General features: G+C 41.1%; 2 protein-coding genes across 2 annotated transcripts in view; both read left to right on the forward strand.

Moving 5' to 3' along the window:
* Window positions 1-6,314, forward strand: part of myom1b (myomesin 1b) — a gene marked incomplete in the record, with an annotated part of 31,905 nt that extends 25,591 nt beyond the window's left edge. Inside the window, 2 exon segments of the mRNA XM_037694279.1 lie at window positions 4,707-4,762; window positions 4,859-6,314. Of these exon segments, the coding sequence (XP_037550207.1) occupies window positions 4,707-4,762; window positions 4,859-5,119 (317 nt within the window).
* Window positions 6,315-14,372: 8,058 nt separating this feature from the next.
* The window catches only part of LOC119426599 (phosphatidate phosphatase LPIN2), a 31,642-nt gene continuing 26,296 nt past the window's right edge, over window positions 14,373-19,718 (forward strand). Inside the window, exon 1 of the mRNA XM_037694168.1 lies at window positions 14,373-14,422. The gene's annotated coding sequence lies outside the window, so the exon portion shown is untranslated. The remainder of the gene's footprint in view (window positions 14,423-19,718) is intronic.

A 19,718-nucleotide genomic window follows, 5' to 3' on the forward strand; every position in this document is an offset into this window, starting at 1 on the left:
CAGTGGTTGTTGTTGTTGTTTGCGATCCGGCCTCTGGTTCATGACAGTAGAATCTGGCCATTATGGATCCAACACCAACCCGAGAGTGGTGCTCTAAGGTAGAAGGGGCTGTTAGTAAACTTGAGAAAGGGCTTCAGGAAATGGTTGTTTCTCTTCAAGCTTTGTCCCAACAGTCAAACCAAGTCATCAACCAAACCCTGTTGACTCCTGCACCAAGAGAACCACGGTTAGCCCCCCCTGAACATTTCAGAGGTGAGCCTGAGCAATGTCGACCATTTTTGACTCAGTGTGACATTCAATTTCAATTGCAACCTTCATGTTTTCCCACTGAGCATGCTAAAGTAGCTTATGCTGTCTCACTTCTCGCTGGAAGAGCCAAGACGTGGGGCACTTCTGAATGGTTAAAAGGTGGCGTGGTATGTCGTAATTTTTCTGAATTTTCCAAAGAGTTGTGTCGGGTTTTTGACCCCCATCCTCCCTGAGAGAGAGGCAGCCCGAAGAATTTTTGATATTAAACAAGGCAAGGATTCTGTAACCAAATACATCATTCACTTTCACTCTGTTTCAGCAGACAGTCATTGGGATGAACACGCACTCACTGACGCCTTCTTCAGGGGGCTTAATGAAGATGTTAAGGATGTGCTGGCAACAATGGACTATCCCTCATCCCTACGCCAGCTGGAGGAGGTGGCCACCCGTGTTGACCTTCGCCTGCGTGAGCGTGAGCGTGACCGTGAACAGAGTCGAGGCAAGGCCACAGCCATGTCCAGAACCAGACATCACCTTGTGGATCATGAACCTAAAACGGAACAAACCAAGAGCCCTCAGGATCCTCTGTATGCTACGGAACCCATGCAACTAGGAAGAAGTCGTCTGACCACCCAGGAACGAGAACGTCGGAGGAGGTACCATCTCTGTTTTTATTGTGGTCAAGGCGGTCATGATTGTCATCATTGTCCAGTAAAAGACCAGGCTGCAGGAGAAGAGAGGCTCCTGTTGAGTCTTAGTCATAAGATCAAGTCCTCTCCACCTATCATGTCCAAGTCCAAGGTCAAGTTCATAATAAAGGGTGGTCAACCCGTCATCGTCTCAGCTTTTATTGATTCAGGGGCCGACACGGAATTCATTGATAAAACCTTTGCCAAATCCATAGATCTGACCATTGTTCCATCACCTAACAACCATAAGGTCCTCGCTTTAGATGGTCATCCTTTAAGTCAATCTAGTCTTGAAACTGTTCCAGTCACCATGGTGTCGGCCAACAACCATTCGGAACTGATCAGATTCATTGTTATTGATTCACCCCAACTCCCAGTGGTTTTAGGTTCCACTTGGTTACGCAAACACAACCCCCAAATCGATTGGAGGAACCAAGAGATTGTAGGATGGGCTAATGAGTGTTATTCTACATGTATTCAGAGCCAACCCAGTTCACCAGCCCTTGTCACAGCCAATGAGGAGACCTATCCTAATCTAAGTCAGGTACCTAAAGAGTACCATGATTTGAAAGAGGTCTTTAATAAATCAAAAGCTACGTCCCTTCCGCCACATCGTCCATACGATTGTGGTATTGACCTGATCCCAGGTTCTACCCCCCCTCGGGGTAGATTATATTCTTTGTCTGGTCCCGAGCAAGAGTCCATGAGGAAATATATAACAGAGTCCCTCCAAGCTGGTATCATTAGACCTTCAGCATCCCCCGCTGGTGCAGGTTTTTTCTTTGTAGGGAAGAAAGATGGGTCACTTCGTCCATGCATTGACTATAGAGAACTTAACAAAATAACCATAAAGAACAAGTATCCTCTGCCCCTCATGAACTCTGCTTTTGATATAATCCAAAATGCTAAGATATTCACCAAACTGGATCTTCGCAACGCTTACCATTTGGTCAGGATACGGCGGGGAGATGAATGGAAGACGGCTTTTAATACCGCAGATGGCCATTATGAATATCTTGTTATGCCATTCGGCCTCACCAACGCTCCTGCCGTTTTCCAAGCCCTGGTTAATGATGTCCTTCGTGACATGATTAACATTTACGCTTTTGTTTACCTTGATGACATACTTATCTTTTCACAAGATAGCATTTCTCACCGTCGCCATGTCAGAGCTGTCTTAACCCGCCTTTTACAGAACAACTTGTTTGTCAAGGCAGAGAAGTGTGCTTTCCACCAAGTGTCCACCTCATTCCTTGGGTTCAACATTTCTCCAGGTCAAGTATCCATGGAACCCGGGAAGGTATCAGCGGTGGTGGATTGGCCCAAGCCCAAGGATCGTAAACAGCTGCAAAGGTTTCTCGGTTTTGCAAATTTTTATAGGAGGTTCATTAAGAACTACAGTTCAGTTGCAGCTCCTCTTCATTTTCTCACCTCATCTAAGACCAAGTTCATCTGGGACTCCGTTGCCAACCAATCATTCCAGAAGCTCAAAACATTGTTTTCCTCTGCTCCAATCTTGCACTCTCCAGACCCCGAGAAACAATTCATTGTGGAGGTCGATGCATCCAGCACCGGGGTGGGCGCCATCCTCAGTCAGCGCAGCACAGATGGTAAGATCCACCCCTGTGCTTACTTCTCCAGGGCACTCTCCCCCACTGAGAGAAACTACGACGTGGGAGACCGTGAGCTTTTGGCAGTCAAGATGGCCCTGGAGGAATGGAGGCACTGGCTGGAAGGTGCGAAGAAGTCCTTTTTGGTATGGACCGACCATAAAAACCTGGAGTACCTTCGCACAGCAAAGAGACTCAATCCCCGTCAGGCCAGGTGGGCTATGTTTTTCTCTCGGTTCAGTTTCACCCTCTCTTACAGACCCGGGCCCAAGAATGCCAAGCCGGATGCCCTGTCCCGGGTCTTTGAGGTCAAGGAAGGGCCCTCAGAAGAGGTCGAGTTCATCCTGCCTGAGACCGTACGTCTTTCTTTGACTCAATTAGAACTCGATCTCCAACAAGTCCAACTCTCCGAGCCACGTCCACCCACCTGTCCTAGGGGGCGCCTGTTTGTCCCCAATCAAAAGGTAAAAGAGGTTCTTGAATTATGCCATTCATCAAAGTTGTTCTGTCACCCAGGAATCACCAAGACCCTCCAACTCATTTGCGCCCGATTCTGGTGGGCTACGCTTACGGAGGACACCAAGCACTTTGTCAAGTCATGTCCCGAATGCAATCGTGCCAAGTCTTCCAATCGCCCACCTGCCGGGCTGCTACGACCACTGCCAATTCCTTCACGCCCATGGTCACATATTGCTATGGACTTTGTGACTGGATTACCCCCTTCTGAAGGTAATTCAGTGTTATTGACCATTGTGGACCGTTTTTCTAAAATGGTTCATCTGGTTCCTCTCCCCAAGTTACCTTCTTCCAAGGAGCTCAGCGTTATCATGGCCAAGGAGGTTTTCAGGCTCCATGGGCTCCCCCAGAACATTGTGTCTGACCGAGGTCCCCAATTCATTTCCAAGTTCTGGAGGGAGTTTTGCAACCTGCTAGGGATCTCGGTCAGCCTCTCGTCAGGTTTTCATCCCCAAACGGATGGACAATCTGAGCGTACCAACCAGGAGGTGGAGACCAAGCTTCGGCTCCTCTGCGAGGGGGACCCGAGGAAATGGACGTCCAACCTCCCTTGGATTGAACAAGCAATCAACTCTCTTCCATCCTCTACATCAGGTATTTCACCCTTTCATGTTGTCTTTGGATTCCAACCCCCTGTTTTTTCAGTCCAGGGGAGAGAAGCTCGGGTTCCCTCTGCACGACTCGCAATTTTATGTTGCCAGCGAGTCTGGAGAAAAGCCAGGAGAGCCCTAATTTTGGCCACCAAAAGGTACGTTCGGGGGGCTAACCGCAGGAGAACGCCTCAACCATTGTACAAGGTGGGCCAGAAAGCGTGGCTCTCCACCAAGGACCTTCCTCTCCGTGTGGAATCTAAGAAACTAGCACCACGTTTCATTGGTCCTTTTCTGATTACCAAAATAATCAATCCTGTCTCTGTTCGCTTACAGTTACCCAGGTCCATGCGCATTCATCCAACGTTTCATGTCTCAAGACTCAAGCCATTTGTCCTGCCACGTTTTCGACCCACCACCGACCTCCCACCACCCGCCCGACTCATTCAGGGGAGCCCAGCCTACACGGTCCGACGCCTTCTTCGATCCAGAAGGTGGGGGAGAGGACTCCAGTATCTGGTAGACTGGCAGGGGTACGGCCTGGAGGAACGTTCCTGGGTGCCCTCACGCAATATTCTGGACAAAACCCTCATTAGAGACTTTCATCGACTGAACCCTCTCCAGCCTGGTGGTCCTTCAGGAGCCGGACCTTGAGGGGGGGGGTTCTGTCATAGCTCTGCTCTCTGTCAGCTCCTCTGTCATGCTGCACACTCAGTAATCACTCAACTCATGTCACCTGTCACCGCTCATTATCCCACAGCTCCACCATCTGGCCCAGACTGAGAGGAATGAGTGAGCTTAAGTACTGACTGGACCAGGTGGTGGAGCTGTGGGATAATGAGCGGTGACAGGTGACATGAGTTGAGTGATTACTGAGTGTGCAGCATGACAGAGGAGCTGACAGAGAGCAGAGCTATGACAACACCTTTATATAATAAAATAAAAAACAAAGTCCTTCCTTTTACTATTTATACAATGTATAAATGTATTTAGTGCATGCGTTATTGTTGTTAAGAATGTTAATTTGACCTTCCCCATTTCTTCTTTTAAAGATCGTGCTCGAGTAGCAGGAGGTCTGCCCGATGTGGTGACGATACAGGAGGGCAAGGTGAACAATTATGTTAACGAGAAAGATTATGTGCTTCCACCTTCTGTGTTTACATTAATTAATGTTAGAATAAATGCTCTTCATTGCATTCCCCAGGCTCTCAATCTTACCTGCAACATTTCGGGTAACCCGATGCCAGAGGTCACCTGGCTGAAGAACGACAGGGAAATCACGTCCGACGATCACTGCATCCTGAAGTTTGAGTCGGGCAAGTTCGCCAGCTTCACCATCACGGCCATAAACACGTCGGACTCTGGCAAGTACAGCATCCTGGTGAAGAACAAGTACGGCACAGAGAGCGGAGACTTCACCGTAAGTGTGTTCATCCCCGAAGAGGCAGGCGGCAAGAAAAAATAAGAGCGGTCCAAGTCTTATCGCAAATATCTGTAAATGGCACATACTGGACACGAGCTGAGAATGTGTTCGACGTGTTGTGTGGAGTCGAAAAGAAACTAAAGAGGTGTTGAAACTGAACATAGTCCTGTTCTGAAATAAATTAATAACGTGCATTCATTTCATCCAATACTTACACGTTGAATTAACATAAAAAAGGTCATCTGAACAAACTCCAAAACATAGCTGGTGCAATTTTTGTTTGTGCATGTAGAAGAAAGTGTTGGTTTTGGAGGATTAAATAAGAAAATACTTTGCAAAGAAAAAGCCAAAGATGACTCTTAAAATGTTGTGTGTTCAGATCCAATGCTAAGCTGCAGAATAAGTTTGGGTAGAATGTTAGAAATATGAATGTTTTTACATTTGCTACATATTTATGGACTTCACTGCTATTTTCAATTATTAGTAACCTCTTCTGATGATTTTAGACTGTCTAAGACTCTCTGGACTCTTTCTCTCTCGAGCCTAAGACAGGTAAAGTTGGGTCTTAAATGTTGAAATTGAATTTGGAGCACTGAAGGATTAAGGTGTCTACATTATGATTCAATCTTCAACTACATCAAAACGGTAACATTTGCTGCTCTGGAAAAAGTAAAAATAACTCATATGAGATAAGTTGTCACTGGAGGAACAGCTGCCATGTAATAAAAACACGCAGAAACTCTAAAACTTGTAAAATAAAAGAATAACTGTCAGTTTTACATGAACTTGTGAAAAACTGGAGCTAAACTGAGTTCTTCAGTGCACAACCTGCTGTTCTGATGATTATTCTCACTAATGCTGATGGCTTTCATACAACAGATCCTGTTGAACATCCAGCTGTTTACTGCTGGAGTGCTTTGGAAGCAAATAAATTAGTAGCAAATGTATTGAAACATCTGTATTTCATCAGGTTATATGTCTGAGGTTGTTTTATTGTTTTCACTGTCACTTTAATTGTGATCATGACATTACTTTGTCTCACTCAGTAAAACTCTGCACATTACTTTTGATGTTTTTCACCGTTGCCATGGCAACTCCTTCACCACCCATCATTACGTTCTGTTTTGTGAAACTGATGCCACTTTAGTGGAGTCTGTGAGTCACTGTAAGAACCAGTTTGCTGTTTCACTTCCTGTTTTCCTGATGAGACTAATAAAATTCAGCATGTACTTCCCCATTTCCTTGTCCCTCTTCTTCCTTATGAGTTGTCTCGTTTTGGTTGCAGTCCTCCACCTTTCACCTCTCACAATCCACTCTTTCATTTTAGTCATTTTCCTCTCCTGGTTCCAATGTGTGCAGAGATGGACAGATTGAGGATCTTTAGAGGCAGCATGAAAACAAACCACATCCACTCCACTGTAATCCTAATTCACAGCTGGTGAGCTTGAATGATGATGCTACAATGTTCACCCCAGAAGAACTAGCAGAGCAACAAAATCAAGCTCGCAAGAACTAAACTCAGAAAGCACTAACATTTCCAGAGAATACAAATTAAACATGTCCACAAGGCACACAAGCACCACTTTTATCAGTACCTTTTATTATTGGTTTATGTCATTTGAGTGAAAAAATAGGACATGATGTTTGATTTGTTGGGTATTTAGGTGGATCCACAATGTTCAGTGCATTTTTAATTAGTTTGTATATATATATATATATATAATGGACGTAGCCACCAACTCTAATTCTTTGAGGAAGTTCCTGAAAATTAAAAAAACACTAATGTTACAAACAGCTCCAGCAAATATTGATTCAAAGGCTGTTAATGCTTCAGACAAATACTATGCCAGAACAGTAGGTGGTGATATCGACAATATTAACAGAATATTAAAATAATAAAAGGAAGAAAGATTTTGACTGTAGCTAGTGGCTCCTAAAACAAAAGTAGTCTTTTGTTATTTTTCCTTTGTAAATTATTTTCTCTCAGCAATTAATCCTTTGAGTGCATGATCTAAATGTAAAGTTGTTAAAGAAAATAATGTTTTCATCAGCTATTTTTCACTTTAAGACATTCAAACTGCATTTGCTTGAAGTGCAATACAGCCTTTGGTTATTATTGTAAATTACTTTGCATCATATCAAGGGAGTGGTGGCGCAGAGGTTAGAGAGGGCAAGCATGTGATCAGATCAGGTTGCTGGCTCAACTCCCCATACAGATAACATCAGAATGTGGGTGGAAGAGGTAAAGCACTACCTCCACCCTCATTTGCCCCATTCTGGGCTCTGAGCAAGGCCCTTAACCCCCACCATCTGCTCCACCGGGCACCCTAGATAGCAGCTCTCTGCTCCACTCGGAGGGCTGTGGTAGCTCGGTGGTCTGTGGTTGCGCCAGGAAAGGCATCCGGCGTAAAAACAATTAACAATTCTTTGTGCGAGTTACTTGACTGTGGCGACCCTTGAAGAAGAGAGCAGGTGAAAGAAAAAAAAAACAACAAAAAAAACTTTTGCATTAATGCCTAACATGCTCATCAACATGCCTCACACGTGAAAGTATTCCAGCAGGCCGTAGATCGGCATGGTCTTCGGTGTAAATAAACATCTACTGCAGAAGTGACAGGTTTATGAAACAGTGATTGTAGCTGGACCCCCTCATGAAAACTTTGATTCTTAAATCTGAGTTTGGGTTGACTATCTGCTGCAGGTAAGATATTGACTGGTGACAAATTCACAAAACTCCACTTTCCAAGTTTTTAGAATGTGATTGTTGAACAACTAAAGTTTATCAATTTGAAAAGTAAAATGAGTTCACAGCTCTAAAATTAATTGAGTTATAGTAGGAAAATAGAGCGAAAATAGGCGCTTCAATAATATTATACACCTTAAAATATTACAAAGTATAAATATTAGGGTGCAGTGATTGCCGGACATGGGCACCGACGACCCCCCCATGACCCCAAATGGAAGAAGCAGGTAAAAGATAATGGATGGATTACATTAGCATTTGTCTGCACCATTATTGAACCACAGTTACTTCATCCTATTACAGCTATTTAAATTTCCAATTGTTCTTGACTGTCAATAGATGCAAGAGGCATTTTGGTTTCAAATTATTTTAGGTCTAAATTTCAGCTGGTCAAATACTTCTGCTGAGGCAATCTTATTATGCAGTGACATTATGCATTTCAATGCATAATTGTTTTGTATTTCTTAGTATTTTGTTTAATTCATGTATCAAAATGTTCAGCTCATGTACAACTTTAGCTTTTTGAAATATTTATAGCTTTTTCCTGCCATTGTTTTCTTTGGAAGAAAAATCACTTCACATGCTTCAAATCCTTTGATCTGTTTACAACCTTTTATTGCTCCTTTCACATTTTTTTATGGTTCTGCTATTTTCAACTTCTTTGTACTAATTTTAGCTTTCTTCAGCTACTCTCTGCTAATTGTAGCTATTTTTGTCAGCTATTTTTGTGCTCCTTTCAGCTTATTTTTGCTAACTTCAGCATTTTATGCCCCTTTCAGCCTCTTTCTGCTCATTTCAGCTTTTTCTGCCTTTCAGATACTTTTAGCTGTTTTAATGGTAATTTTAGCATTTTCCGCTAATCCCACATTTTTGCACTCATTTAAATTTTTTCAGCCTAATTCAGCAAACGTGTTCTTTCCACTTCCTTCTGCTTGTTAAAGCTTTTTTCTGCCTTTCAGTTACTTTTCATATAAATTTGGCTAATTTCAGCTTTTTTCAGCTAATTTCACGTTTTTTGTGGTCATCTCTGCTTCTTTCAGTCTAAGTCAGCAAACATGCTCTTTCTGCTTTCTTCTGTTAATTTAAACTTGCTCTGCCTTTTCAGCTACATTTCAGCTTGTTTTTACTTAAGCTCATTTCAGTTGTTTTCAGATCATTTCGCTTTTTTATGTGGTCATTTCAGATTTTTCTATGGTTGAGAGTGTAGGAGCTAAGTACTAAATAGAAAAATCTGAAATGACCACACACAAAAACCCGGTAAAATTAGCTGAAAACAACTACTTTTCAACTTATTGTAATTTGTTTTCTCTCAGCTCGAAATCACAGAGGGAACACCTGACTTGGGAGTGACTTCTTACTGGACCGATGCAGAAGGAAATGTAGTTTTTGGTCCAAGCACACCAAAAGAAAAAATGAAAACCACCGTCACTGGGACAAAAACACAAAAACAAAAGGGTGAGAAGACATATTGAATGTGTTTATGTCACTTTTAAAATGTTTCATAAGTCATTAAGAAATGTTTTCATGCAGAAACTGCTGCTGCAGCTTCTACTAAAAAGGTGGAAGACAAAAAGCGGAGCATTAAAGGAGAACTAAAAGAGAAAATAACTACAGAAGATGTTACTGCAGAGCCCAAAGTTTCAGATCCAGAATCACCAGAAGATGAAAAAGAAGATTTGGGCAACCAGCTACAGACTCAAGACAACTCAGACGCCCATAAATAACTTGAGACAGCAGAAGAACCTAAAACAGAGATTAAAACACAGCCTAAACTCATCAAATAAATACTAAAGAAAAACCTAATATCCCATGGTTGATGTAAGCTTAACAGAAAAGAAACCACATTTTTTGTTCTGTAATGTATCATCAACAATAGCAGAATTAAAAACAGCCTACACTATATTCAAATAAATACTTCTGACAGGATAAGATTTGTATTTTAATAAACAAGTATCTAGATTTGAACTTGTGTGCGTGTATTTTTATTTCTTTTTGTATTTTTGACTAAGGCTATTTTATTTATTTTTTTGGTCTGTTTTGTGTCAAAGTTGAAAATTGGACGACTGTTGCTGGCTTAACACAGTACAGTACATTCCTATCACAATGAAGGGAAGAACACAGGAAGCTCTACAAATTATTGGATTGAAACAGGTCAGAAATCAGCAAGTGAATAAGTTGTAAAAGACGATAGTTTGTCTACTTGATTTTACACATTTTTTTATGTCAGGCAAATCATTTTGTCTGAGTTAGAGTGAATGAAAACTTAACCTTGCCATATGTTATATATCCATCCATCCATCCATCCATCCATACATCCATCCATCCATCCATCCATACATACATACATACATATGTACATACATACATACAAGTACATCCATCCATCCATCCATACATCCATCCATACATCCATCCATCCATCCATCCATCCATCCATACATACATACATACATACATACATACATACATACATACATACATGCATGCATGCATGCATGCATACATACATACATACATACATACATTCATCATCTTCCTCTTCCAGATTCAGGTCAATGGGGCAGCAATTTAAGCAGGGAGGCCCATACATCTCATTCCACAGCCACCTCTTCTAGCTTTTCTGGCAGAACCCCAAGGAGTTCCCAGGACAGCTTGTAGTCTCTCCAGCGTGTCCTGGGTTTTCCCCAGGGCCTCCTCCCAGTCAGACATGTCAGGAGCACCTTGGAAGGTGCCGTCTTACCAGATGCCCAAACCACCTCAACTGGCTCCTCTGGATGTGCAGGGCAGCAGCTCTACTCCAAGTCTATCTGGGAAAACTGAACTTCTCACCCTACCTCCAAGAGAGATTTTCCTGCAGAGTAACTTATTTTGACTGCTTGTATGCCTGATCTTGTTCTTTCAGCGACTATAAAAGGTTGGGAACATAGGTGAGGGTATGTATAAATAAAGGTTGAATGAATGAATATGTAGACCAGAGAATTTTGTCTTGCAGCTCAGCTTCCCCTTCACCACAATGGGCCAACACAGAGCCAGCAATAATGCAGAAGCTGCACAGATCCATTTATCAATCTCCTCCTTTGTTCTTCCTCATGAACAAAACCCTAAGATACTTGAACTCCTTCACTTGAGGCAGAACCCCACTCCTAACCTGTAGAGGGCAACCCACCATTTTACTATTGAGAATCATGACTACAGATTTGGAGATGTTGATTATCTCAGCCGTTTTACACACTTGGCTGTGAAATGCTCCAGTGAGAGCTGAAGATCATAGCACGATGATGCTATCAGGAGCGCATCATACAAATAGCAGATACAGAATCCTGAGGTCACCAATCCAGACTACCTCTGTCCCTTGGCTGCACCAAGAAATTCTATCCATGTAACCCAATATTTCTCAGTCAGGTCATCTGGACAGTTTCTTTTTTATAGAGACGTTTCACCCTCTATCCGGAGGGCTTCATCAGTCTGAGGAGTTCCTATAAACTGTTTCCCCACCAAGCAGCGCTATCCATGTAAGTTACGAACAGAATCTATGATAACGGGTAGCTCTGGATGAACCCAACTTCCGCCTTGGTGGGGTCCGACTTACTGTTGGCAATGTGAACAAAACTCTTGCACCTCTGACTGACTGATCTATTGCAACAGGCCCACAATCCCATACTTGCAGAGCACCCCCAACTGTGTACCTCAAGGAACACGATTAAATGCCTTCTAGTCCACAAAATATACGTAGACTGGATGGACAAACTCCAATGACCCCTCAAGGACAATAGTGAGGGTAAAGAGCTGGGCCAGTGTTCCATGGCCAGGGCAGAACCTGCATTGTCCTTCCTGAATCTGAGATTTGAACATCGATCACTCGCTTCTCCAGTACCCCTGAATAGACCTTACCAGGGAGTTTAAGGAAAGTGATACCCCTAAAATGGGGGGACACCCTCCAGTGCCCACTTTTGAAATGAGAAAACCACCCCCCTCATTTGCCAATCCAGTGGCACTGTTCCCAATGCCCACATGATGGTGCAAAGTTGTGTTAACCAAGACAGCCCTACTATATCCAGAGCCTTGCAGATCAGTCAGGACTAGTCAAACCACGACTAGCACAGAAGTCCAACAACAGAACACTGCTTGAGTTCAGATCAGAGAGGCTGTTCCTCCCAATCACGCTCCTCCACTTTGCACTCAACTCATATGGCCTCTTCTGCAGGTGATGGACTCACAAGAAGGCAAACCCATGGTGCTCATTCAGGCTGAGCCTGACCGAGCCTCATGGGTACAGACCCACCAGGCGCTTGCAGCAAGCCCCTCACCCAGACCTGGCTCCAGGGTGGGGCCCTGATATGATATAAACTTCTTCCCTCACTGAGGACTGTAGATGTTACATATATTTTTCCTACGAGTATTACAAAAGTATGGTGCCACATTTTCTTTTGCTTTAAGCCCAAACTTTTTTATAAAAAAGTTTTCCTTACTGATCTAATGAGCAAATTCTTGAATTTTCTCCTTCACCTGCAGAGAAGCTGCTCTGTGGCTCTTTGTGACCTCTGACCTCAGACCAGAGAAGATTGAAAACTAAGTAACTTTTCAAATGTTTAATGAGGTTAAGTCAGGTCCTCTGGATGGATTCTTCTTTGTTGAAACATTTTGTCTTGAATGTTTAGTCGTTGAACATGGAGACCCCCGCCCCTGTTTAATGATGGATGGGCTCTCTTCACAGTCTTCATTAAACAGTGGCAGGGGTCTCCGTGTTCAACTGCCCCCCTCTTACAATGCTGTTATTGCATGCATCGCTCAGCCCTCTGTGAATAACAAGTGGCCATCAGGACACTAATGATCAATTGTTAAACAGCAAGTATCATTCAGCCTTCTGTGATTAGCAAGCAGTCATCAGGGCATTAATGACCAATTGTTAGGGCTCTAACAATCAATTGTTAGACTGATGTAGAACTGTCATTCCTAACGCGGGCTTGAAGCCTGACCCGACCTGACCCAAATTCGGGGCAGGCCGGGCTATGATAATGTGCTGGATGGGCTGGGTGGGTTGGTGTCGGGCTTTTGATTGCGTCAGCGGATCATCCGCAATCCAGTTGTATGACAACATGGCTTGCCATACAATCACCAGCCACACGCGGCCATTTCATCGTGAGCTGACCGGCCTTGAAAGAGGTAAAATAAAGTTCAGTTAAGCTTCAGAGACTATACTGCCAGGAAGCGATCAATCACCCAAATGGACATTCATTCAGCTGCTGCACTCAGCGGACGCGCACGGCCGACAACCCAAACAGGTGAGATCCTATGTCAGAGAGGGATTTAATGTGCTTTGATGGTCATGAAAGGACAAACACCCCCTCTGTTCCGATTTTCTGCCCCTTTTATTCAGCTGTGCGCATCCGCCGATCGTTAATAACTATATAAGCAGTCAAAGCTTAATTAAAAATGTCAGGGTGGGGGGTAGATGCTCGGAATCGGACCTGTAATTACTATTAATTTGTCGGGTTGAGTGGGGTTTGGAAATTATGGCTACGGGCTGGGGTCGGATCAGATCTTTTGGGCCCGAATGCAGCTCTAGACTGATGGTCTTCCTTTTACATGTGAATAGCTAGTTCTGGCTATCGGCAGCAAACTGGTTGATCCACTATGATAAGGTGCTATTTATAAGACTGAGTTTGTAGCAGCACCTCAGACTGAAGAAGCTTTTTGGATAAAATATTAAACTTTTCATCAAAGAAGAATCTGTCCAGAGGACCTGACTTAACCTTGTCAGATTTTTCTACTTGGATTTTTGAGCATGCATCGGGACACTTTGAATGTTTCTTCTTTAGAAGTTTTGGGATTTAAAAGCTTATGTATAGGTGTCATCTTGCTGTATGTATTTCTTCTGTGTTTTTGATTGAAGCAGTTCAAAACAAATAATTAGAACTGATAATAGTCTTAAGCATCCAGTCAAAGACGGAGACACTGCAACACACTTTTTTCATTCAACCTTTATTTAGACAGGTTAATCCCGTTGAGCCTCGAGGACTCATTTTCCAGAGAGACCTGATTTCAACAAAGAATGATGACAACAATAGACAGTTATAAAATGCAGACAGAATTATTTTTTTTAATACAAATAAGATGGCAAAAAAAGTAACAAAAACAGTTAGATTTACCCATGTCTTGTTCTTGTTCTAAAAACAGTTATTATTATTATAGTCTGGTTTGACTTTTCATAACCACAGTTCGGTCTCAGTTATGTAATTAAGTGACAATTAGCCATCAGCACTTTGGTTGGCCTTGTTGCTGTTTTAAGTGCTATAATGCTTGACAAGTTAAATTTTAACAGTTAAATAAAAATGATAAAATATACTTTTTAGAAGAGACTTTTTTTTAAGTGATATTGTGAGGTTTGCATAGCAGAAAACCACCGACTACCGTTTTGAAAGTGTAACAGTAATAAACAATAAACTCCATCGCTTGTCCTCTGCGTGTCTGTGACGTGCTGCCTCATTGGAGCAGGAGGGTCACGTGGTTTCCTCTACGCACCATCAGCAGCAGCAGTGCGCCAACAATGTGAAGGAGGAGGTGTACGCGTTCGGTCGGTCTGCTCCTCATCTCTTCAGCAGGTAAGAAGTTATTCTCCGTGTCTCCACAGCACGGTCTCCGAACACTTACAGGAATCAAAATCAGTCACGTTTTATGCTTCTATTGCTGTTTTATGCGCCTGCGCTGTATTTGTTTTCTGAGAAGTTATTTAATGGCTAATGTTGAGGTCGCGAGCCCAAATTGGTACTTCAAACGGACCGACAAGTTGCCATCTTGTAATAAACTTGACACTGTGTAGCTAATATTTATAAAACATACCGTTTCTCATACCTGTTAAATCATTTTAAACATTCAGTATTCCCTGCAAACACCACTGAATCATTGTTGAAATTATTTTACAGAACTTGTCCAAATAATAAATATTTCGCATACTTTTGTAATTCAGAAGACGTTCACCCAGATAATAAGTTGGTAACATTAATGGAAACTTTGTTAAGATAGACCCCCCCCCCCTCCCCTCCATATTCTGGCTACCCAAGAGTTTTATTTCCCAGAAGTCATGTGACCCATACATTGAAAGCACCATAACAATTATTACTAATCGGTTTTAAAAGTCAGTTAACTAGCTACATTTTAAAAATATATTCTATAAAGCTTTTTAAATGTCATAACTTGGGGCTTTTACTTAATTTGTTAAAATGTGCATCTGTGATTTTAAGATGTTACTTAAAAAAAATAAGTAATGTGAAAATGTTGACACTAATTAGGTGGTAAATTATGCAGTACACTGCAGCTTGTTATTGCATACTAAATATGGATAATTGCATTCACTGATATTCTGTTTTGGTTCTGGTTCTGGTCTACTCTGCATCTCCAGAACCAGAACCAAACATGGAGAAAGCAGCAGCTTCTATGCACCACAAATCTGGAACATACTTCCAGAAAACTGCAAAACAGCTGAAACACTGAGTTCCTTTAAATCAAGGCTAAAACCCCAGCTGTTTAGTTTATTTTGAACTATAATAAATGAAACATTGATCAACATGTTTGATGGCACTCAACAAAATGTAATGTTTGTTACTGGTTTCTCAACTGGTATGTTGTTTTTATGACTTGATTTTGTGTTTTTTTTATGTAAAGCACTTTGAACTGCCTTGTTGCTGAAATGTGCTATACAAATAAACTTGATTGATCGATTGATTGATTGATATGCTGAGTTAAATGGGGTAGGAAAGTACGATTTGCGAGGCTATGCACCAGTTTTACGTGACCTTGAACAGAGAGGTTGTGCCATCCTCAATGAATAGGATGGATGTTGTAAACTTTAATGTTCATAAAAGTAGTATCCTAATGGGCTGTGACCATAAAGTTAAATAAGACAACCCCTCCCTCTCTCGCCCACTTCTTGCATCTGTGACGTCGTGGAGGAGCAAAGATGGCAGCCAAAGAAGGCAACAGTGCACAGCCAACAAAACAACAACTGTTTGATTAACAACAAGCCCAACTGTATCTGTCTCATAAATTATTTGTAATCTTTTTTACAATTAATTTATATAATTGATAATTAATGTTAATTTTCATTCAACAAACAGCTAAATGATATATGAGGAAAACATTGTTTATATAAGTAATGATGATCTAAACTAGATTCGAAGTCAGTCAAAAACACACAACTCAGAAATTCCATACAAAGGGGACTACGTACAAGTATTGGAATAACGTGTATTTATTAGTGTTTACCTGTTTTGTAGGCGACACGTAGAAAATGCTTGTTGTATACCTGGTGATACTTTGAAGGATGAAACTTGTCTCTGCTGATACTGGCTAATCATCTTCTTAACAGGTCAGGTTTGTGTAATGGAAACCAAAACTAGTCGAATATATAATATTATTTTACACTGTCAATATGACAAAAATTAGAGGCAATACCAGATTGTACTATTTAATAGTTGTGTTAAATTGTAGCATAATTTAGCATAGTGCTACACTATGTGTACATAATATATAACAATTTCCTGCAGGATCAGTAAAGTTCTATCTTTTCTTTTGCCCCAGAAGCTAATATTTACTAGCCAATTTAATAATTAACAATGATTACATCAACTTTATAGGCCAATTTTAATTTTAAATGGTAGCTTCAATTATGATCGGATCACATTCGCATTGAGGTAAATAAGATTTAATCTGCTTACTCGTGAAATGAGGCACACTTTCCTTTTTCTCTTTGGTTGGTACAACCGTAGCACACACAGCTTTGTGGCATTTGTGCATTATTAGAAAGCTTGTATACATTATAATATTGTAATTTTATCATTAATATTTTTGAATAAATTTGACATAATCAGCCTTTACTGTTGGCTAATTTGCCAACATCTACATCAATTCTATGTCCAGACACATTCCCCCTCTGGTTATGGCTCCAGTCCCTCCAGTAAGTCCCATCGTCACATGACCAATGCATTCTTGGGTTGTCTTATTTAACTCTATGGCTGTGACTAATTGGAGAAGAACATCTGTAACGGAGTCTGCAGAATGTCTTGTGGCACTTACTGTGGTTCTCATGTTGTTGACATGAGTCCCAGAGACAGGCTGTCCTGCCACTTGAGTTTTGAACATGTTCAAAAAAATGTGTGACAGATTTTCTCTTAAAATAGCCACAAAGTCATTTGCAGGCATCCAAAGCCCATCTGAATGTTTTCATGGGTGTCTACCCCATCTTAAAAATGCTAGAGCTGTAGTTTCACACCTGTGTAGGAGCTCGTTCCAGCTCGTTCTTCCAGTTGTGAAATATTAATGAAGAAATAAACAGTGGCAATAAGTTTTACTAGTTTTCACACAGACATTGACAACTGATCTCCAATTGACTCGGTTTTGCCATCACATGCATGTAAAGATTGTGCAGCTCATCTGGTCAAAAGCCTTTATTTCCTCCTACTTCTTTTTAAACAGGAAAGTTTTATAACTTTATCTTTTTTACAGTTTGTGGAGTCTGAATGACACTGTAAATATGACATTAATGCGTTTCATTTATTTCATGTCTGTTTTTAAACCTGTCACTGGAAACTTTCACATTTACCGGTATTTAAAAAAAACGAGTCAAATACATGATTAAATTAAATTAGTCAAGTGCTGATGTTTGAAAACAAAACCTGCAAACTCAAAGACCAAAACAACAGGGAATCACGTGGGTGGACATGCACATAGTGAAGGGGAGGAACGTGCAGCGAAAGAGAAAGCTGGATTTGTTGTAATCTTGTAAACAGGATTAACACATCTTAAAGGTTAGTAATGTCACCCCACTGAGAGAGCATGGTGTAGGTAGAACTGGTGCTGGTCTTGCTGACAAAGTACAGCACAGGCTATTCTGTGATGCAATCTAAATATGATTCAGGAAACAACCTTTTAACTATAGGGTGCATTGTAGGAAATGTGAGACAAGTTCTTGGTCCCATTTATTTATTTTTTGTTTACATGCTTCCTCTTGGTCAAACTATTAAAACCACAGTGAACATTAACATTTTTATGCAGATGACAGTCAACTGTACATGCCTATAAAATTGATCAATACTAGTAGCCTTGCTAAATCTATAGCTTGCTTTTCTGACATTAAACCCCGCACGTCCAGAACCATTATTATTTAATATGTTAATTTTTATGCATTTATATTCAAGATTCAGTAGTGATTTTAAAATTATACTTTCTTTAAAGACTTAAACGCTCTTGCCACTACATATATTATAGATTTATTGACTGGTTTACCTTTCAGACCACTGAAATCCATAGACAGTGGCTGTATTTGAAGTGCCACACAGTGGGGTCTCCATGAAGTGTGAAGTCCACCTGAATTTATTGTACAGACAGTGGACAGTCTGCTCACTGGGGTGATCTGCCAACGTGTTATAATGATGCCAATCTGGAAACTTCTGCTTTGTTTATTAAAGGGTTAAGCTCTGAGTTCTGCAGTGTGCTGTGGTTTACAGAGGGAACCCACAGTACATTACAGGGGAACAATACACAGTGTAACACTGTTATCAGCAGTACTGTTTTACAACGTGACTTTGCCATTCAGCAACCATTGTGTCCTTATTATCACTAGATAATTGATAATTCAGAAGAATAACTGAACCTGATGCATGTTTTTGCACATACATGACTTTCAGTGGATAAATTCCTCTGACCTGTACATCTCGTGCCATCAGCAAGTTAAATGTGATGTTACTCTTACTGCAGCACAAAATCTGAGCCATTCAAGTGAATAAAATTTTAATCAATAAGATTAGAATGAGCCCCCAAGCTGTTTTTCAATGCTTACAGAGACTTCTAGAGTTCAGGATGATGGTGACCTGGGACTTGTGCGGACACCGGTTATGTGAGAGTTTTAGAGTCAGACGGGGGAAATTTTTTCACTCAAAAGTCCAAGAAAGGTCTCAGGAGCTGTGGTGTGTGACACCGAGTCCGTGGAGGCTGCCTGAGGAGGAGAACAGGAAGGGAAGGTTCATGCTAATGCTGCTGGAGTAACATGGAGCTTTCAGGGAGAACACATGTACAGCAGCACAACCAGCAACTGCATCTGAACCCCCCCTGGACTCTGGTGAGTTCAAACCCTGCTTCTGTGTATTCTGAGTGAGGGATGTTTGCCCTTCTTTACTTATGATTTCTGTCATTAGAAAATCACATTTGAATTGGCATTTTAGTTGGAAGTACTAAAGACCTGCAGAGGTTTTACTGAGCAGTAAGGTGATTAATAATGCAATGCCAGAGGTTTGTTTTAACACTTTACTGTTTGCAGTGTTAATAAGTACAGTACCTCTTAACTTTAATTTATTACAACGTGCTAGTGAGATGGAACATGTGTAGAACTTGTTCGGTCTTGATTGTCTTATCTGTGAATCAATTTATCTTCAAATTAGAACTGATAGTAATTATACATCTTTTTTAGTTTGTGTACCCATTTTGTTTCACAAGTTTATATTCAGTTCAATACTTCATTGCAGTCTTACAAATACGGAAATCCATTTGTAGTTCATTAGGTATGACACTAATATGGAAATCATGTACAGTGGTCAAAAGTAGTTTGGGTGACAGATTTTTTCCAGTTTGGCCTTCATTTTTGCTTATCATTGAGTGTGAAAACCTTTCAAATCACTGTCACCCTGAATCATATTGTAATCTTGCCATAAAGTCAGCACAGTTTGAAGCACACTGTTGTCAACTAGCAGTGACTGTGGAGACCACATATTCATTCACAATGTGCTCTTGTTGTTTTTTGTATTAATATTGGCAATTTTCTCAGTTCTTATCAGCAGCATCTTGTGTAGTATATTTCAGACAATTCATATATATATATATATATATATATATATATATATATATATA

This window comes from Nematolebias whitei, chromosome 20 (assembly GCF_014905685.2).
Source record: "Nematolebias whitei isolate Nwh7 chromosome 20, NemWhi1, whole genome shotgun sequence".
Lineage (NCBI taxonomy): Eukaryota > Metazoa > Chordata > Actinopteri > Cyprinodontiformes > Rivulidae > Nematolebias > Nematolebias whitei.